General features: G+C 31.8%; 1 protein-coding gene across 1 annotated transcript; it reads left to right on the top strand.

Moving 5' to 3' along the window:
• Positions 1-7,189: 7,189 nt before the first annotated feature.
• Positions 7,190-15,945, top strand: LOC146534355 (circadian clock-controlled protein daywake-like). The gene is made up of 6 exons (XM_085192759.1): positions 7,190-7,340; positions 10,718-10,860; positions 12,417-12,511; positions 13,445-13,578; positions 13,762-13,911; positions 14,431-15,945. Exons 1-6 carry the CDS (start codon positions 7,271-7,273, stop codon positions 14,583-14,585), a joined length of 747 nt encoding a protein of 248 aa, XP_085048885.1. The 5' UTR covers positions 7,190-7,270; the 3' UTR covers positions 14,586-15,945.
• The last annotated feature ends 3,839 nt before the right edge of the window (positions 15,946-19,784 follow it).

Here is a 19,784-nt window from a genome sequence, read left to right as displayed (position 1 = left end):
TTGAATGTTGCAGGATTTGAACCTGCGCCTCCTCATACTTTCTTCCTCTTATACCTTCAGTTGGAAATCAAACCCACCACGTGTATTCAATCAGTCACTAGGCTGTTACATCGTTATATTATTAAACTGTAGAGAGTAGGATTGGAACCTGCAGTCATTTTGTTTTATCACTACAGGTCAGTCAATTTTTTTACTCTGTGAAACATAATAAGTATAAGTAATAGCAATAATAAATAAATAAATAGATCAGCTTCACGCTGTTTCCCGCACACAGTAAAAAGTGTGCTAAAAGTGTTTTCATGTTGACATTTACACATGACAGGTTAAATGATATTAATGATGCATTATAATATGATCTTTGGTTTTCAAGTTCCATTTGTACAAGTACAGGGCAGTCGTGGCGCAGGGGAACAAGCGTGTCTGTTATCTCGACAGGTTGTGGATTCGATTTCCATTCGATGAAATGAAATATTTAATGGTTTCGTTTCTTCGCTCTGGTGTTGAGGCAAAGCGCGGCGTTGAGTTCCACTACACAATACTGAGCGAAGAAATGAAATGAAAATATTAAATATTTCATTTCCTCGACTGGGAATCGATCCCATGACCAATCGCGTTCACAAACACTTAGTGTTAATTTTTACGTCAGCCATTATATATATTTAAACTACATATTTTACTATCCTTATTCAGAACTAGGTATTCAAACCAGGTATTGACTGGCAGGACGTTAATATGACTCAAAAGCCAAGACACGCTGTCCATAACAAACGCGGTGTCATTCATAGCTTTGCAATTCTAAAACATATAATACCTACATCTATATATATAACTAGCGGACCCGGACGCGGCTACGCCTGCTTGAAATATAAGAATATAATTTCTATAGAAATATAATTTCAATTTAGATGAAATGCTAAAAGTGACTATTATATTTATTTTCATAAGGATGAATATCAAAATGACGCGGTAACGAACACGGTCGCGTAGCGACGACGGTTGTTATTAACATGGCAGAATAAATTGCATGTCAAATTAGAAAGTATTTTAATTTATTAGTATATATGTGTAATGTAATGTTATATAGCCTATAGCACTCCTGAAGAATGCAGCTTTCATACAAAACAAAAACAAAGTAAATCGATCCAGTAGATCCAGAGATCTTAGCGTTCAAACAAACAAACAAACAAACAAACAAACAAACAAACAAACAAACTCTTCCGCTTTATTATATTCTATATATATAAAAGGACTTGTCCTCACTGACTGAGGTAAGACGCACGCACAGCTTTAACCGCTGATGGTAGAAACGTGAAATTTGGACAGATGTTTTCTTTTGTAATCTGGACATCCACTAAGAAAGGATTTTGAAAAATTTTAATCCTAAAGGGGTGAAATAGGGGTTTAAATTTTGTATGGAAAAATTTTTAAATCGGCACCGATTTTTATAAAATTTGAAATTTAGATTTTTAAAAGTATTTAATTGAACATATGTTTCATGGTTTTCTAGAATTATCCCCCTAAGGGTGCAAATAAGGGGTTGAAAGTTTGTATGGAAAAATCTTAAAATCGTCACCGATTTTTATAAAATTTGAAATTGAGACTCTTAAAAATATTTCATTGAACACGTGTTTCATGGTTTATTAGAATTCACCCCTAAGGTTTAATAATAATTCCAAATAAGTGGGCGAAGCTGCGCGCGCCCACTAGTTATAATATATATTTTCGCAAATAGCAGGGAAAAGAGAGTATAGTTTTAAAAAATAAATCGAGATATTTCGTGGTAATGGCGGACCTCAACGCCGCGATTTGTCTTACCTAAATGGGGAAATTAAAATATAGCATTCGATCGAACCTACAACTATTGCGTGTAAAGGTGTTCCACTGTAGCTCCATTTTTCTCGTATTATTTTCCATTTTCCTTTAATTTGCATATATTGAAGTTCTACATTTTTCTAAAAGAATTTATAATAGAATATATTAGATTCGCATGCTTTGAATTATACATACAAAATGAAATTCCAGACACAGGAGATACGATGATGAGATTGAGGCCAGTCGTAACGCAGGGATACAAGCGCGACAGGTTGAGGGTTCGATTCCCACTCGAGAAAATGAAATATTTTCTGTTCATTCTACCGGTGTCGAGGTAAAACACGGCGTTGAGTTCGGCGACTTAACATACAATGCATTCAGAATAAAAAAAAGTTAGAAGTAACTAATTTTACAGAACGATTCACGTATTCACGATTAAACACGGATTATACGGATTTCGTGATGATGATAGCAAAAAAAATTTTTATATTCTCTTTCATTATATTTTTTTTAGTTCATGGTCATGTAGACGTGGTCTACTCGTTAAATAAAATTCAAATAAATTATTTCGTTTTTATATAGAAAATGATTAAACTCAACTTTATGCTCTATTCCGCACACAGCAGGGTAGGCAGAGTGAACTTAGAGTTAAACCACTCCGTTCCTCATTTTCCGTCGAATTCTGCAGGTACTGCGTGTTGAGTGGCGGAACTCAACACTGCATTTTGCTTCGAGTCTCGACACCAGAGCGAAGAAATATAAATTTTAATAAATATTTTATTTCCTCGAGGGAGAATCGACCCGAGTGGGAATTTTAAATTTATATTAAACTTTTACAAAATAAAATGCAGAATAAAATGAATTCATGGTACCTATTATTTTTTAATAAAATAATTTTAATTATGATTGCTTCCATATTTATTATATAAAACTTGTATAAATTGCTTATAAATTACTAAACTACACATTATTACCGTTACATATACATATATGGTGTAAATAAATTAAATATTTTATATCAGATATTATAACAACATGTTCATTCTTAGTAGATACCTATATTCTAAGAGGAGGACCACAAACTGTCCTTCCTCGATAAATGGACAATAAAACCCAAAAATAATTTTTAGTTTGAACTAGGTAGACGTTGCAGACCAGCGCATTCATATATTAGTCTTTTTCTAGCATTATTCGTATTAAAAAACAGCTTCACGCTGTATCCAGCTTATAGTAAGGAAGGCAGAGGGAACCTAATGTTAAGACACTCCGTTCCCCAATTTCCGAATTTTTTCCCTGGTGCTGGAGCTGGAGCGAAGATATGAAAATACTAATAAATAATAATTCATTTACCCGAGTGGAGATCGAACCTACAATCGTCGCGTTGCAGTCATATGCCTGTGTCCCTGGGCCACGACTAGCCAGAATTTTTTATATGTGTTCTAAATAAGTAGTATGAACTTATCTCAGTAATTGAGAAATACATATTATAAAAAAAAACAAAATACAATTACCACAGCTTCACCAAATGCCAGTGTAATATATAAAATACCTTCCGGCATAGTTTCCTTTATTGGGTGTATATTTCAGTTCAATTATATTCCTTCTTGACATATGAGCGTACGCGAAAATACGGAATATTTCTGAGTGACATTCTCTTTGTGCGCATAATTATATTAAATGTTACGTCACTACCATAGTGTTGTTCCGCAGTTCCTTCCTGACTGTCCTTTGCAGGTCGTTCACTTCATGCCTTTTTGTATAGTATTCTCATAATATTAAATTATTATTTATTTAATTATGTATATTGGGAAAATACTAACAAGGCTTGTTATTTTTATATATTTTTTTACATAAAAGACGAGAAAGAGAGAAGATAGATAAATAATAATAATAACTGCCTACCCCTGGGGTCGGTTTTCGAGGCATTGGGCGTTGAGAGTTTACGTCTGGCGTGACGTCCCCCACTCGACCGTCTTGAAAATCGAATGTTGGTGGTGGTTGTGGAGTACGGATTATTTTAGCACTAGGTTCCCTCTTCCTACTACGCTGTATGCGGAATACAGCTATAAAATATATCTGTAAATCTTCAAAAAGTAAAGAAGACATGGGCTTTTAGTTAGTGCCCTTATATCAGTGGAAATTAAATATATTGATAGAAATTATTATTAATATATTATGTGTTAGTTATGCTTTTATGATAATTTAATAGCACTTTTTATAAGTTCTGATAACAATCACAATGAATTATGTTTCTTGTGGATAAATAAAAGTCTCTCTAGCGTATCGAAAATTAATGCTAAGAAATATAAAAATTTCGGTTACGCGTACGATATGTGTTTTACATATTTAAATGAAATATATTTATTATTATTACATAAAAAAATATTATCTAAATACATGCATTTTGGGCCATTAACTAAAATGTCAGATTTTATTAGTTATTTTCCAGAGCCATTCTAAAAAGAAATTGAATTAAAAACCCCCAGATTCATCCAAGTTCACAAACGACGTGGTCTATGACTTCTTCACGAGTTATTCTAGCTTGTGTTGCCATGTGAAAAATAACTTTCTAATAATATTTTTTTTCAAATGTAACTATTTATTTTTCAGGTCAGTTGTGTCGCAGAACACGAAATGCTTCCAGAATTCGACAGAAAGTAGAAAATGGAAGTGTCTTAATCAGAACGGAGTGTCTTCACTAGATTCCCAGGTTTCCTCTGCTTACCCTGTCATTTGCGGGATACAGTAAAGCTAAAAGAGAAAAAAAAAACATTTGCATTTTGTGAAAAACTAACGTAATCCATAAGAAATTTCTTTGTTTCTTTAATAAAGAAATCTGATATAATAAGAATGATGAATACATTTATTTTATAAGGAATATTTAATTAACTATTATTAAAACCATGTAAGCATATATATATCTATATATATTATTTTTTACTTGTTATGATAGCGGAAGTTGTTCATTTATATAGGTATGTGGCACGCATAATTACATGTGCTCTTAAGTCTTTGTTTTTGTATCGGTGGTAAGTGGGGAACAGCCTACCCTGCTCTGTGCAGGATACAGCGGATAAAAAAATAGAAAATAATATTCTTGTCTTTTCCGTTCTTTTTCTTTTCTGTTCCACTAGTCTTGTTTTTTTAAGATAGTATTGTATGATCGGCTTACAATTGTTTTTTCTAATTAGTATAATAGAGTTAATCTTTCGCGAATTTTCTACTCTGAACTGTATTCATTTGTGGTCAAAATACATTAATAATATATCAGTTAATAACATAACGTCGTTCAAAAAAATAATTATGCTTTTCATGAATTAGTTAATAATAAAATTAAAAAATTGTAAACATATGATAACACAAATATGAATTTTCAAATATAAAATGCCGAAAAATACGAGAACTTGTGCTAGAAGGCAAATATAAACAAAATGCTTAATATGTGTATGTATGTATGTATGGATGTAATTTCGCAAAATTACGTTAACCTGGCTGTTGTCTTGAAGCATTGTGTCTTTTTATACGAATAGATGTTGTTATTACTAATTGAAACTCTAATAGCTCACTTACCATCATTTTGTTGGAAAAAGTCCATGACAGATTTTTTGTACTAACTTAAATTTCCAATTTTATTTACCTACAGATTCTTTGAAAATCGATATATTTAATTAATAATTTTTTGGATGGATCAAGTACTAGATGTGTACGATGTCCGATTTCCTATACATATAATTAAAAAAATAAGTAAAAAATATATTTTTTTTATTTAATTAGGCCATACAAGTGAAGTTTAAATCGGACATTAAAAGGTTAGTAATGTCAGTCCTATAGGAAATTACTATTACTGGTTAAGAAGGCAGGTCTACTGAGTCAAGCTGACAAAAAGTTCAGCAACATAAAAATATTCAGGGTTATTGGTAATTTGACATATTCCCGTAAAGATAATGGGGCCGTTTTAAAATGTTTTGGAATTATACGGAAATGAACTTAAGATAACTTAAGCTGTAGTTTGTTTCGATTTATAAACTTGAGGTCGTCGTGGCGCACTGGCGCAAGGGTGTGACTGTAACGCGACGGTTGTGGGTTCGATCCCCACTCGAGGAAGTGAAATATTTATTTACGTTTATATTTCCATTTCTTCGCTCTGGTGACGAGCGCATCGTAGCGCGGCGTTGAGTTCTGCTATTCAACATGCAATGCCTCCAGAATTCGATAGAAGTGGGGAACGGAGTGTCTTCATTAGGTTCCGTGTGCCTACCCTGCTGTGTGCGGGATACAGCGTGAAGCTGATTTATTTTAATTTTGACTAATTTATAAACTTAATAATAATATTAAACAAAACGTTACTGTTTTGGTGTTATTAAAGAATTATTATTTACCAACTATTAAGCTAGAGGTCACTGAAATATAATAATTGGTAAATAACAATGAATTTTACCAACTATTTTAAGTTAGAGCGATTATGTCATGTTTATTTGGCGTCATCACGTCTTCAGTTCCTATTTCTAAATCTTAACAGTGTAAATATTTAGAAATAGGAGCTTAAGAAAATGTAAGGACGGTAAATAAAGAAATAATTGAATTTCGATTTTTTTTCCAGCCCTTGTTTTAAATCTGTTTTATAGTTGCAGTTTAAAAAAAAAGATATATTAGTACAATTATATCCACTTCGTTCTACACGTAGCCCATTGTAGATTTTTTTTATTTTTATTTTTCAATACAAAGTATTCAATGAAATTATGTCTAATACTATATATATACTTCATGTTTTTATAAAAATAACTTCCTTCCTTAAAAATACTGGTTTATTAAACCATTTTTAATAAACCAGTATTTTTAAGGAATATTTTGATATGGAAGTAAATACAAAAGAACTGACTTTTATATTTAGATGCGATAATATTAATATGTAAATATTTTATGACATATATGTAAATAAAATACTTACTTTCAAAGAAATTAAAATCAAAATGATTAAAATAAAATAACTTTCCATAAAATTATCAGAGGCCAGTGGCCTAGGGGCACAAGCGGGCACAAGCGACTATAAACGTGATAGGTTGCGGGTTTGATTCCTACTCGAGAAAATGATCTCCCTGTGTTTACCCTGCTAAATGCAGAATATAGAACGAAGATGAAAAAAAAACAATAATAACTTTATTAACAAAATTTTTAAGAAAAAAATATTCAGAACTCGAATAAGACATAAAAAGCATAATAAAATTAAAAAATACATCATCAACAATAAAATGACTACGTACATCCATTTGCACCCCATTACTGTAAACGTAAATAAACGTCCTTTTCATACTGTCTTTATTAAAATGACGTTCGTTTCCATTTCACCTTGGTTCTTGGTTCTATATAATGATTATTGAAGTCAGCTATATAAAACTATTGGTTGGTCCGTACGTGCTAGTACTTGATCTTGCTCTCGGAACGGACGCACGGATACAAAATGGTTGGCAGTTCTTCGTTATCTGCTCTCGTGTTTCTCTGTTTGCTGCAAGGCGGACTTTTGCAAATACGTAAGTGATTTACTGAATTGTAGATGCTGTTATAGTTTATTTTGATTTGACAGTTACTTTTTTTTTTTTTGTTTTTTTTTTTGTGTGTGTTGCATTGGATGTATGGTTAAACGGCTTAATTTAAGATTTACTATATTATGTGGAGTGTTTTTAGGGTTTCGTATGTTTTAAGAAAAGAAGAAACCCTTATAAGATTACTTTGTTGCCCATCTGTCTGTTCGTCAAGAGACTCGCACTTGTCCGGTTTTTTTTAATCTATATTCTAATTTAGCTGTCTGTTCCTTAATAGAAAAAAAAATGTTAATGTTATTGCATTAAATAGACAATAATATAAAAAAAATCATTAATTAAAAAAATATATTATTGTAGATAATTGTCATAATTAATTGTTATAGGTAATTGTTATAAGTAATAATGTAGCATTGAAAAAAATAAAAAAAACGAGATTTTTATACTCGTATGACTAGCAAACTTAAGAATCTATTGTTTACATTTTAACCACGTACTGTACATAAATGCTGCGCTATCACGAATCAAGCTTTAATGGAATAAATATAGTATCGATTATTTAATTGAAAAAAATATATAAAGAAAAAGCATAAAGTAATTGGTAATTATTTTGCTATAAAATTAATTCGGACCCATTATATGATAATATAACAATATTTTAATTATTTTAGTGTTATTATTATACTAAGATAAATTAATAGTAAATAGGTTCAAAGTAATTTTAAAGTTAAATAACGAAATAAGTTTTTTCTTATCTATTAAATTGTTATTACAAATACTAGTATTATCGACTAGTAGTTCTACATTTTTTTGGCGGCGTTTTGCGGCTTAACTCGTGCGGCTTATTTAGTGGTTATTGACATCGTACAATTTTGTAAATAAAATATTTTCTTATAACAAAAAATACATTTTAATTAGGAGTAGTAGATTTAAATAATATTTTTTTAATAGTAAATTTTTGAGGAATTAAAATATTTATATCATCTTCACGTTGTAACCCGCCCACAGCAGGTTAGGCAGAGGGAACCTAGTGGTAAGATGTTCCGTTTCCCACTTTTTGCCGAATGGAACTCAAAGCCGAGCTTTGCCTGGACACCAGAGCGAAGAAATGGAAATATAAATTTAAATAAATATTTTATTTCCTCGAGTGGGGATCGAACCCACAACCAGTCGGTGTACAGTCACATTTTGTATCTCTGCACCAGGACTGGCTTCAAACCTTATACAGTGTGAAGCTAAAAAAATCTTATTCAATTCACTTTTATTGCCGTTTACATACTTGAAGAGCCGTTATAAAACTATGAATCTTAATTTGCATTTGCCTTAACTCCGTATATGTATAATTGTGTGTATATATATAAAACTCTTTTGTCATTAGACTGACAGACAAGCTAGATAGAAAACTGAAATATGACATTTAGGTTCCTCCGGGAAGGTAGGGAAGCTAGACGTACTAAAAGGGGATATTAAGAAATCCCTATGAGAAAAAAAAGAATATTCGCAATCAAAGTTGGGAGCTATAGTTTGTACTTTATATCAATGCTTGTACTTTATACAATTTACTTCAATATCGATAAAATGTAATATTATATTTCCTATTATATGTATTTTCGTCAATTTTAACTTCCTTTCTCTTCCTTATATTTTTTATTAATATAAATTTATTATGCAGGTAATAATGCAAATACAAAAAAAATGTTTCCGAGATTATAACATAAGTATTACCTTATTGTTAAAGAAAAAATCATTAATAATAATAATAATTTGACGTGACTTTTTCCCGATGATGGAGCTCAGGCGGAAATAAATTATAATAAAAATGAGTGCAAAGAATGTAAAACCTTGACCTATGCCAATATTTGATAGGTGCGGGCATCGAACTGGCGACCTTGTTTTACAAAACGGTCCATAAATACTCTTTTATTTGTGATTTTTACATATATTAATAGTTTGTTAAAAATAAATAAGTAAGAAAATAAATGTAAATAAAAAAAAATGCCGTCGAAGTAAACGTGTGTGTGCGTAGGTCATCAATTATTATCAAATCCGTATTCGAAAACAGTTTATATGCATATGAGCTAATAATAGTAATACAAGTATTTTAATATTTCAAAATAAAATACATATATTTATGTTTACATAGATATATCAATTTTATTTTAAGTTTAGACGTCTTATGGACTTGAATTCAGCAAGGCGACTTGGTGTGGGTTAGATCCACACTCGAGGAAATTAAAAAATCATATTTTCATTTCTTCGCTCTGGTGTTGCCACCACTGAACAAGCAAAGCTTCCAGAATTTGGTGGAAAGTGGGGAACGGAGTATCTTAAGCTTAACACTATGTTTCCTCTACCTACCCTGCTGCGTGCGGGATACAGCGTGAAGGTGATAAATATTCATTAAATTCTCAAGGTCTTTGTAATATCTATAAGCTCATACTGCGTAAGCAATATGTTGCGAATGCTAAATGTACTATTATATCAGTATGTAGTAGTATCTACTTATATTATCGCCCATTGTTACATACGTGTTGATTTTCTGAATGGGTTTGCTAGTGACTATTGGAATAAATATTATTATTATATAATTTTTATTCTTTTTCAACTTCATGCTGTACTTATATAGCAGAGTAGGCAGAGGGAACCTAGTGTTAAGTACTCCGTTCTTCATTTTCCTCTGAATTCTCCGAAGACGGCCTCTAAGCGTTTGTGCTTCCTAGTAACGATAGGAATACGAAACGATAGAGTTTAAAAATAAAATATTACAATGACAAAAATGATTTTAAAATGTATATATCACGACTATATTTAATCAATACATGTTTCTTTATAAATATAGTATAAATAATCACTGAAACGCGTTTATGTCTTTTATACCAGGAAACGGTAGTCAATATTAACTGTGTTTTATAAGGTTTAAATTAACAATGTATGTTTTTATATACACCATAAAATATTAGTTATATAATAGCGTCGTTCTTCTAGACTTCTAGACTTCTAGAATCTAGAATAAACAGAGAATATTCCGCTTTCCGCATTTCTGGTATTCTATAGAGACAAAACGCATTGTCAAGTATTGGCGATTTTATCTATGTGTAAACAATGTAATTATTTTCTTAGAGCCTTTGTGGTGGGGGTGTGGTGGATTTTGTCTCATCGTAAATGTGATGGTTGTAGGTTTGATTCCTACTTTTTAATTTTTATTTTACCTCCATTCTGTCAAGACGAAATTTAGCGTTAAATTCCGCCACTCTACATGCAACTTCTAGTATTCGGGCGGAAATTACTAAAAATAATTGTAAAGTTTTAAACTTGTATTAGAATAAGTAAAAATTAATATAATTAAACGTATAATGTATTTTTTATAGCGGACTACATAAAAGTATGCAAAAGGGACCAAGCAACTATCGATCACTGTCTACGGGACTCCATAGAGAATATACGACCTCAGCTTGTATCTGGAATTCCTGAGCTCAGTGTTCCTAGTATCGAACCTTTTTATATACCAGAAGTAAGTTGACATTAAAAATTTTTATTCAGATTTTAATTTTAAAATAATTTTAAATTTTTATCATAGACAGAAAGAACCTACAAGTAAAGACAAACTCGTTCTCCATTTTCTTTCCATCCCAATCCAGGAAATAGTGTGTTGAGAGGCAGACCTCAACACCGCACTGGTAAAGCACAGCGGGAAAATTATAGTAATTGGTTCCCCCGAGTGGGGATCGAACCCGTAACTATCGTTGTATTACTGCCCTAACAAGATATGCGTAATATATATAACTAGCGGACGCGCGCAGCTTCGCTTGCGTAATTACTGGTGCATTCTAATAAACCACGAAACATGTGTTCAATGAAATATTTTTAAGAGTCTAAATTTCAAATTTTATAAAAATCGGTGGCGATTTAAAGATTTTTCCATACAAACTTTCAACCCCTTATTTGCCCCCTTAGGGGAAGAATTCTACAAAACCATGAAATATGTGTCCAATTAAATACTTTTAAGAGTCTGAATTTCAAATTTTATAAAAATTGGTGCCGATTTAAAAAAAAATCTATACAAACTTTCAACCCCTTATTTGCCCCCTTAGGGGGAGAATTCTAGAAAACGATGAAACACGTGTTCAATTAAATACTTTTAAAAATCTAAATTTCAAATTTTATAAAAATCGGTGCCGATTTAATTTTTTTTCCATACAAACTTTGAACCCCTATTTCACCCCTTTAGGGCAAAAATTTTTCAAAATCCCTTCTTAGTGGATGTCCAGATTATGAAAGTAAACATCTGTCTAAATTTCACGTTTCTACCATCAGCGGTTACGGCTGTGCGTGCGTCTTACCTCAGTCAGTGAGGACAAGTCCTTTTATATATATAGATTATGTGAATAAACAAAGTAAACACGCATTTATAGCTTGAAAACTTCAAGCATTATAACATTTTTTATTGCTGACAATAAAAAAAAACAATATAAACTAGTCCCTTGTCAGTTTTTATACTTAAATACAATTAAGAGTTTCACAAAAGCGCCTTGAACTTGCAACTTTGCACACCCTTGACATACAACAAATAAATTTCATAAGTCCTTAAAAGTACTGCCTGAATGAAATTCTTAACATTACATTACATTACAATAAACGTCTTCATTTTCTTGGACTATTTTAAATTATGAATTTAAATGGGGTAAGTCGGGGCGCGGGGGCAGATGTTCGTAATTGGTTGTGGATTTGATTCTCAATCGAGGAAATGAAATATTTATTTAAATTTATATTTCAATTTCTTCGCTCTGGTGCTGAAGCAAAGCGCGGCGTTGAGGTCCGCCACTCAATACGCAATACCTCCAGAATTCTGCGGAAATTTGGGAATAAAGTTTCTTAACATAAGGTTTCCTCTGCGTACACTGCTGTGTGCGGGATATAGCGTGAAGAAAAAATAAATATCAAAGGCTATCAATTATCAACAGAAGGTTCAACATTTAGAAAAAAAAAATACAGCCAAGTTTAGACCTGCTTCCGTTTTGAAGTAGGTTAAAGAACAGACCTTATTTTTCTAAAAACAAATTTGTATAGATTATCGCAGTGAGCGGAGATCTTGTGCCTTTGAAAGCTTCAGGAAAAGATGTCAAAGTATCGGGAGCTGGAAATTTCACCATTAAAAGTGTTTCGTAAGTACAAAATATTTTATTTATTTATTTGCATTTTTTTATTTTAGCTTATCCTATCTTACTAATATTTTAAATGTGGAACTTTGTGAGGATGAATGGTATTTTGGAAACAAAAATTACTGATCAGATTTAGATGAAAATTTACAGTAATATTGCTATATTTATATACATCATTTTCTTTCATATATATACAGCAAAATAACACGTAAATAATTATTTATGTAAAGATTTTGAAAAATTTGGCTATAATAATATAACAATATGCAAAAGCAGGGCGGGACGCTAGTTTTCAAATTACCTATTCTTTTAACTTAAAAGGTTAAAATTTAAAACACTAGCACTCGAGAAAAATTTGTACTTAATAATGATATTGGTTTCAAATTCAAATACATACAGAAAGACACTCATGAACGCTATTATTATGTGTGCGTATACTAAATTCAATATAACGCCATCTATTTTAGTTTTAAGAACTTCACTTGAAAGGTGATTTATATACAATTCAGTTTAATGCAACTTGTATATGGTAGATGTCGACATCTGAAAAATATGGGGTTTGCTCCAATATTTTATTTTATAATAAAAACGATAACAAACTCTATATAATTGAAATTTAATATTTTCATATACCTATATATTTAAACGTGACGACTCAGGGTTCAATTTCCATCCGTTGCGTAAGTACTACTACTGGACTTGTAATATCTCATAAATTAGGTGGATAGTGGGAAACAGAATGGTTTAAGGTTCCCTATGTCTACCATATATATGCGCGATCAAGTTATTTGTGACATTATGATAACATAAGTGAAAAAATGTCTTTCTAGCCAAACTTTTGATATTTGATTTTTTGATTGATAATTATTTTTTTTATATTCGAATTACAATATACATTTTTGGTATCAATTAAAAAATCCTTTTATTTCTCCGCAGTGTAAATTTGGAGACATTAGAAATTCGTGCACGAGTTCGATTCCCGAGACTGCACTTGGATGGCCGCTATAATTTGGATACTCAGATTTTAATCATACCTTTACGTGGTGAAGGAAACCTTATAGCTGATGCAGGTGAGTTTTCTCAATCAACCTTTAAATAAAAAAAAAACAAAGTTTCGCAACTAAGTATTTGATTTGATTGATTTTGTATTGAATTTTGCATTGATTTTTTTTATTTATACATGAGAAAATATTCTTAATTAAAATTATTTATTTATCTTGTATTATTAATATAACTTGTATTATTATTTTTAGACAAATGTGACGCAGAAATTTTACTTAAGTCTAAGTTAGTAGAGCGCGAAGGAAAACAGTACCTTTACTTCACAAGCCTGAATGTTGACATCAAAATAAAGGATTACAGAATTAGGTTAGACGGACTCTTCAACGGAAACAAGGCTCTGGGTATGTGGATCTTTTGTACTTATTTATATAAAAAAGTCATTCATCACATTTTTCAGTTATAGTTTCAGGCCAGTTGTGGCACAGGGACAGTGAGACTGTAAAACAACTGGTTGAAGGTTCGATTCCTACTCGAAGAAGTTAAAAAAATCAGTCAATCAAAAAATCTGCCGTTAAACATAATGTCAAAATTTAATGTGATACGCCTTTTTTTATTTATATGTTTACATATACGGTGTTACAGACAGAATTCTTGCTCTTATAAAAGCAAAAGGCGCGACGCACTAACTAAAACTTTAAAAGTTTAGTTTATCTGATCTGTTATGGTCTTTTTAGATTTTCCAGTCTTCAAAATCGAACTACTCTAGGACCTAATGGCTATACAATAAAAAAGTTTTATTAAAATCGGTTTATTAAAATTAGTACTTTCAAAGATGGACTTGTACATACATTCAGTTATTACTGCATTATTATATTACAGACATATACAAAATTAACATATTTACCATTTTATATTTCCAGGAGATGCAACTAATGAGGCGATACATCAAAATCGTGCGGAGTTCCTGAAAACAATGCAGCCATATTTAGAAAAGACCGTCGCCAAAATACTGTTAGACGACGCTAACAAAATTGTAGCGCCATTACCATTTGACGAAATACTGCCTGTCCCTTAATTTATTATTTATTTTAATTTATAATTAGTATTGCAAAGATCATTTTGAACTCTCTAATCTCCAAAGGACGAAAAGCAACGATGTAATGCACTATATAGAATGAAATATAGTATTACTGTAACTATGATAAACAGTATCTATGGTGGTGGGAAAAATGGGATTTTTCCTTCTATTTTCTGTTTGTCATTGAACATGAAATTCAAAATCTGAGGAAGTTAAACGCTGCTCTATGTTTGGCTATATGACAGGCTGAGGCAGAGAGAATCTAGTCTTAATAAATTGGTTCTTTCTGTCTATTCTACTATATACGAGATGGAAAGAAAAGAAATAAAGAAGAAGATAGCGTGACTTCATAAAAATAAAGCGTAGACTTAACATACAAAAAAACTAAGAAAAATGTTCATATATTTTTCATTTAGTGCATTTGAAACAACAAAATCTCGCTCTATTATAATATAGAGAATGATGTTATGTTTTATTAAATTGTCTCGTTGTTTTTCGCCATTTGTTAATATATATAAAGTAGAATATTATATTATAAAATAATTAGGGAAAAAATGTGATAGTATTAATTTTAAGATAATAATATTTAAAATAGCACTCGAATATTTATGTATATTAGACGATTCATAAGAAAATCTAACGAATTTTTTAAATTGACGACACATACTTAGTCAATATTTAACAAAATTTGTAATTTAAATATTAACAAATTTGATTATAATGTCAAAAGTTTGGATAGAATGACTTTATTACACTTCTGTTACGACATATTGAATATTTGTAAGCAAAATATGAACGGCCTTAATATTGTTTATTTATGTGTAATTTTGTGATGGTGAAAGAAAACAAATGTCACCAGGCATTTTAAAAATACGGGACAGAGGGACTTAAAAAAATTAAAAGACCGATTGGTGGGATTGGTTGATTCTATGTGGCACTTCTTATGAAATGTTATTGACAATAGTATATAACACATTTCTCATTTAATTTTTTCTTAATCTGCTTTAATTTAAAAATTAAAAGTTTTTAATTAATAGTAAAATAATAAAAAAATGTATATTACTTGCAAAAACTAAATTATAAATAATTCAAAAAGGTACACCTTGTATAAACATCGCTTGGTCACATTACTAACATTGCGTGTTCTTCTCTAATATTTTGTATGCAATAGGTGCACTGTTACTTCTGTAATTGTTATTACTTCATACGATCATACTCTTAAATAATTTAAGGCTTTAAATAGCGGTTAAATGAACAAATCTTATTTTCTATTTTATATACAAAGATTCTTACGTATTGTAAAATTGTTGTTAAAGAAAATTTTAAATGTTAAAAAAAGTAATAAAATTGTATAAATAATATTTTGTTTTTTTATATCTTCTTACTACTACAATACTAGACTGGTAGAGATGTTTAAAAAAGAACGTAAGAAAGAAAAAGAGATGCGTTCGATTCCCACACAAGGAAATATTTTCATTTGCCCCTGGAATTCAGCGGAAAGTGGGAAATAGAAATGCCTTAACGGGAACGAAGTCTCTTAACACAATGTTCCCAGGTTCCCTTTACGTACCCTGCTATTAGCGTGATACAATTTTCTTGAAATCTTATTATGACATTAGTGAAGTTCAACATTGTAACTTTCGTAAGCCTTGACGAATGAGGGTTTCCAATCTGCCATAATTGCGGATAATCGGTTCCTCTTTACACAGCATCCTACTGACCCATCCGTTTGCGATACGCGTTACGCCGGTTGAGAAATAAACAATAAACAATATTTGTTATACTATTCGGTAGATTTTTTGTTTAGGCTTTTTTATTATATGGAAAAAGAACGAAGAAGGGGAGAAGTAAGTAATGTAAGACACTCCGTTCCCCCTTTTCCGCCGAATTCTGGAGGCATTGCGTGTTAAGTGGCGGAACTTAACGCCGCGCTTTGACATCAATATTTGATTATGTTATCTTTACTAGATACTAGAGTTGAAGTTCCGTATCTAAATGTCACCTGGTTCAGCCAGAGAACTTGTACCATGTAAATATAAGCTTTCTCTGGAGCTTTTTACACCCATTCTTCAACGAAAAATATCTTTTAACGTCATTTCGAGTCACGTCTTAGGCTTGAAGATTCAAAACTCGCTTTAAATACACGTGGTCGGGTCCGAAAAAAATATTATATTTTCATAGAACGACGACTTCCTTATCAACTTGGTCCTCCTGGCAAATTGTACCAAAATTAAGATAACGAGAAAATGCTTTTGATCTTGTTTTTCTATTTCTTGCTTATCAACAATTTTATTTAATGATAGCACATATTTTTGTTTCAAATATATGTTTCGTAATTCCCGTATTTTTCGCATTTTGCAACTTAAGGGCTACACAGGTAATAGTAAATATTCCGCTCTCCAAGCATGTTGCATAGCGCAACCTTCACGAATTTTACCTTATCTGATCCAAGTGAATATTTGGTTTGCATCATAACCATTCCTACTCCTATACTTATTTTAGTTATAGGTTATAATAATGGAGATTACTGAAATACCAAGATTTTTGACTTAAATCATACGAATAATATAAGATTATAACAAATAACAATGCGGCGTTAAGTTCCGAACTCAACACGTAATATCTCCAAAAATCGCCGGAAAGTGGGGAGCGGAGTGCTAAAGACTAATCTCTCTTCCTCGCTAAATACGGAAAACAACGTGAAATTGTTTTTTTTTTGTTTGATGACATATTCTGGCCATTTCTCTCCAATTCGTCTTCCATGGTTCGTAAAGCTATAGTGGCTGCTTGATGGCACTATTAGGTTACGTAAGCCTCCATAGCAAGTGAGATCTCATTTCCACTGTTGCCAATAATCCGCAGCCTGGATCGCCTTGACCACGTTGCTTCACCAAGCCAGTCGCCGACGGAAACGGACGGAATTGATGTCATATGCTACCTTACCTTAATATACGAGTGGGAGATGCAGTTTGAAATAATTATTTTTTTTAATTGGTTTTATATGCATAAGTGTCTTAACGCTAGGTTCCCTCTGCGTACCGTGCTGTGTGGGGGATACCAAGTGAAGTTATATGGTTAAGGTATAATTTGAGGCCAGGGAAGTATTGATATATCTAACTAACTACTAAATTTTCCTCGATATATAAATATAAATGTATATAATTTAATAATATCATAAGAAATACACGTCGGGTCAGTCTTGGCACAAGGGCACAAAGTATGACTGTAAGCTCGACAGGTTTAGGATACGAATCCCACTCGAGGAAATTAAATATTGAACACTTCTTCGCTTTAGTGTCGAAATAAAGTGCGGGGTACTCAACATGAAATGCTTCCAGGTTCCCTCTGTCGGTTCGGTAGAAAGTAGAGAATGAAAGTTTCTTAAAGGAGACATAGTATCTTAACATTAGGTTCCCAGGTTTCCTCTGCCTATATTGGTACGTACAGGATTCAGCGAGAAGCTGTGGTGAATGGGGACCGGAATCTCATAACACTACATTCCCTCTGCGTACTCAACTATATAATATTTACAAAATTCCCTTAAAGAAAGAAGGGTGATGAAGTCAGTGAAATATTAGCAAAAGATATATTACAGCTTATGGTCTATGATGACAGGAACATTTAGGAAAGATTCACACTATAGTGCCAGATCTCAGTATGTTAAAAATATTCTTATATAAGAATTAATGACTGTATTCACACTATCGTTCCAGTCAAGTTCCGGTCCTATCACGCTAGTAAGAATGTTTCTTCTCTCTCTCTTAGCTTTACCCAGTAACAGGTAGGCAGATACAGCCTAGAGTTAAGAGACTCCGCTCTCCACTTTCCGCTGAGTTCGATCGAGGCATTGCGTGTTGAGTGGCGGTGTTCAACGCCACGCTTTACCTCGGCATCTGAGCGAAGTAACGAAAATATTAAACATTTCATTTTCTCTAGTGGGAATCGAACCCACAGCCTGTCGCATTTACAGTCACACTTGCTTGAGCCACTACGCCACAATTGTCTTCTAAGAATATTTCTCATACTGTGAATTATTCCTTACGATATTGCATTTGAATGGGAGAACATAAAGTTGCATACTTGTTTAGTATTTAATTTATGTGAAAAGCACTAATTGAAAATTTCTTATATAAATTAATATATATTGCTTGTGTAAATAATTTAGACGTTTTATGTTTTATTCTTTTGTCAAACAAAGATAAATTTGTAACGCCTAGTTATCGTTATTGGACGTAGTGGCGCAGCGGCACAAGGGTGTGACTGTAACGCAACGGTTGTGGGTTCGATCCCCACTCGAGGAAGTGAAATATTTATTTACGTTTATATTTCCATTTCTTCGCTCTGGTGCCGAGGTAAAGCGCGGTGTTAAGTTCTGCTCCTCAACACGCAATGCCTCCAGAATTCGGCAGAAAGTGGGGAACGGAGTGTCTTAACACTAGGTTCCCTTGTGTAGATCACTTGTATTTTTTGATTTAAAAAAAATATGCTTATACAAGAGTTCGAGTGTCATACAAAAAATGGTATTTTATAGAATTAATACGGTCAGGGGTTATAATTGAACCTAATATATTTTTTGTGGTTTCGGTGAACGGTTGCTTGTTCACGTACTGAATACTACAAGGTGAAGTTAAATACGACAACAAAGGCCGACTTGATTACAAACTCATAAAACATTGTGAAATTTGAAATAAGTTTATTACATTTATTTTTTTATAAATATTTATTAAGTAATTGAAATACATGCTTAAAGCACAACAAGCTAATATTTACAATTATTTTTTTATGTAAAATAAATTATATTCTTACTAAATCAAAATTAGTCAAGTGCGAGTTGGCATCGCTCGCTTGGAAACTGTGGGAACACATTTTGGGGTCAACGGGAACGTGACTAAAAAGTTGACAAACTTAAGAATTAGTAAGTAAAGAAACTTTAATTAATTTAATAAAAACTGAGTGAATACACTCAAAATTGTGTAAAAACACTCAATTTTTATGAAACAAATTACAAATGTAAGTTTATAAGGTTTTTGTGTTGACGTAGCCGCTTAATTTTTTCTGTATTGCATTTTGAGATACGGAACTTATGTACCTATATATTTATATTTTTTTAAGAAATTTCTTAGTATGTATGTTTACTTGTTTGATATTACAAAATGTACATAAACAAAGTATATGTAAATACATAAATGTTCTTTT

The sequence above is a fragment of the Heliconius melpomene genome, chromosome 11, assembly GCF_056956725.1.
Source record: "Heliconius melpomene rosina isolate 202511_hmr_F chromosome 11, ASM5695672v1, whole genome shotgun sequence".
Taxonomy (NCBI): domain Eukaryota; kingdom Metazoa; phylum Arthropoda; class Insecta; order Lepidoptera; family Nymphalidae; genus Heliconius; species Heliconius melpomene.
This window is presented reverse-complemented; position numbering and strand designations above follow the sequence as displayed.

Bases quoted from the DNA above. Each gene is read 5' to 3' on its own strand.
- LOC146534355 (XM_085192759.1), top strand. From the start codon at position 7,271: ATGGTTGGCAGTTCTTCGTTATCTGCTCTCGTGTTTCTCTGTTTGCTG. The intron at 7,341-10,717 runs GTAAGTGATTTA...TATTTTTTATAG, and splicing joins AGGCGGACTTTTGCAAATAC to CGGACTACATAAAAGTATGC. The intron at 12,512-13,444 runs GTAAGTACAAAA...ATTTCTCCGCAG, and splicing joins TTCACCATTAAAAGTGTTTC to TGTAAATTTGGAGACATTAG.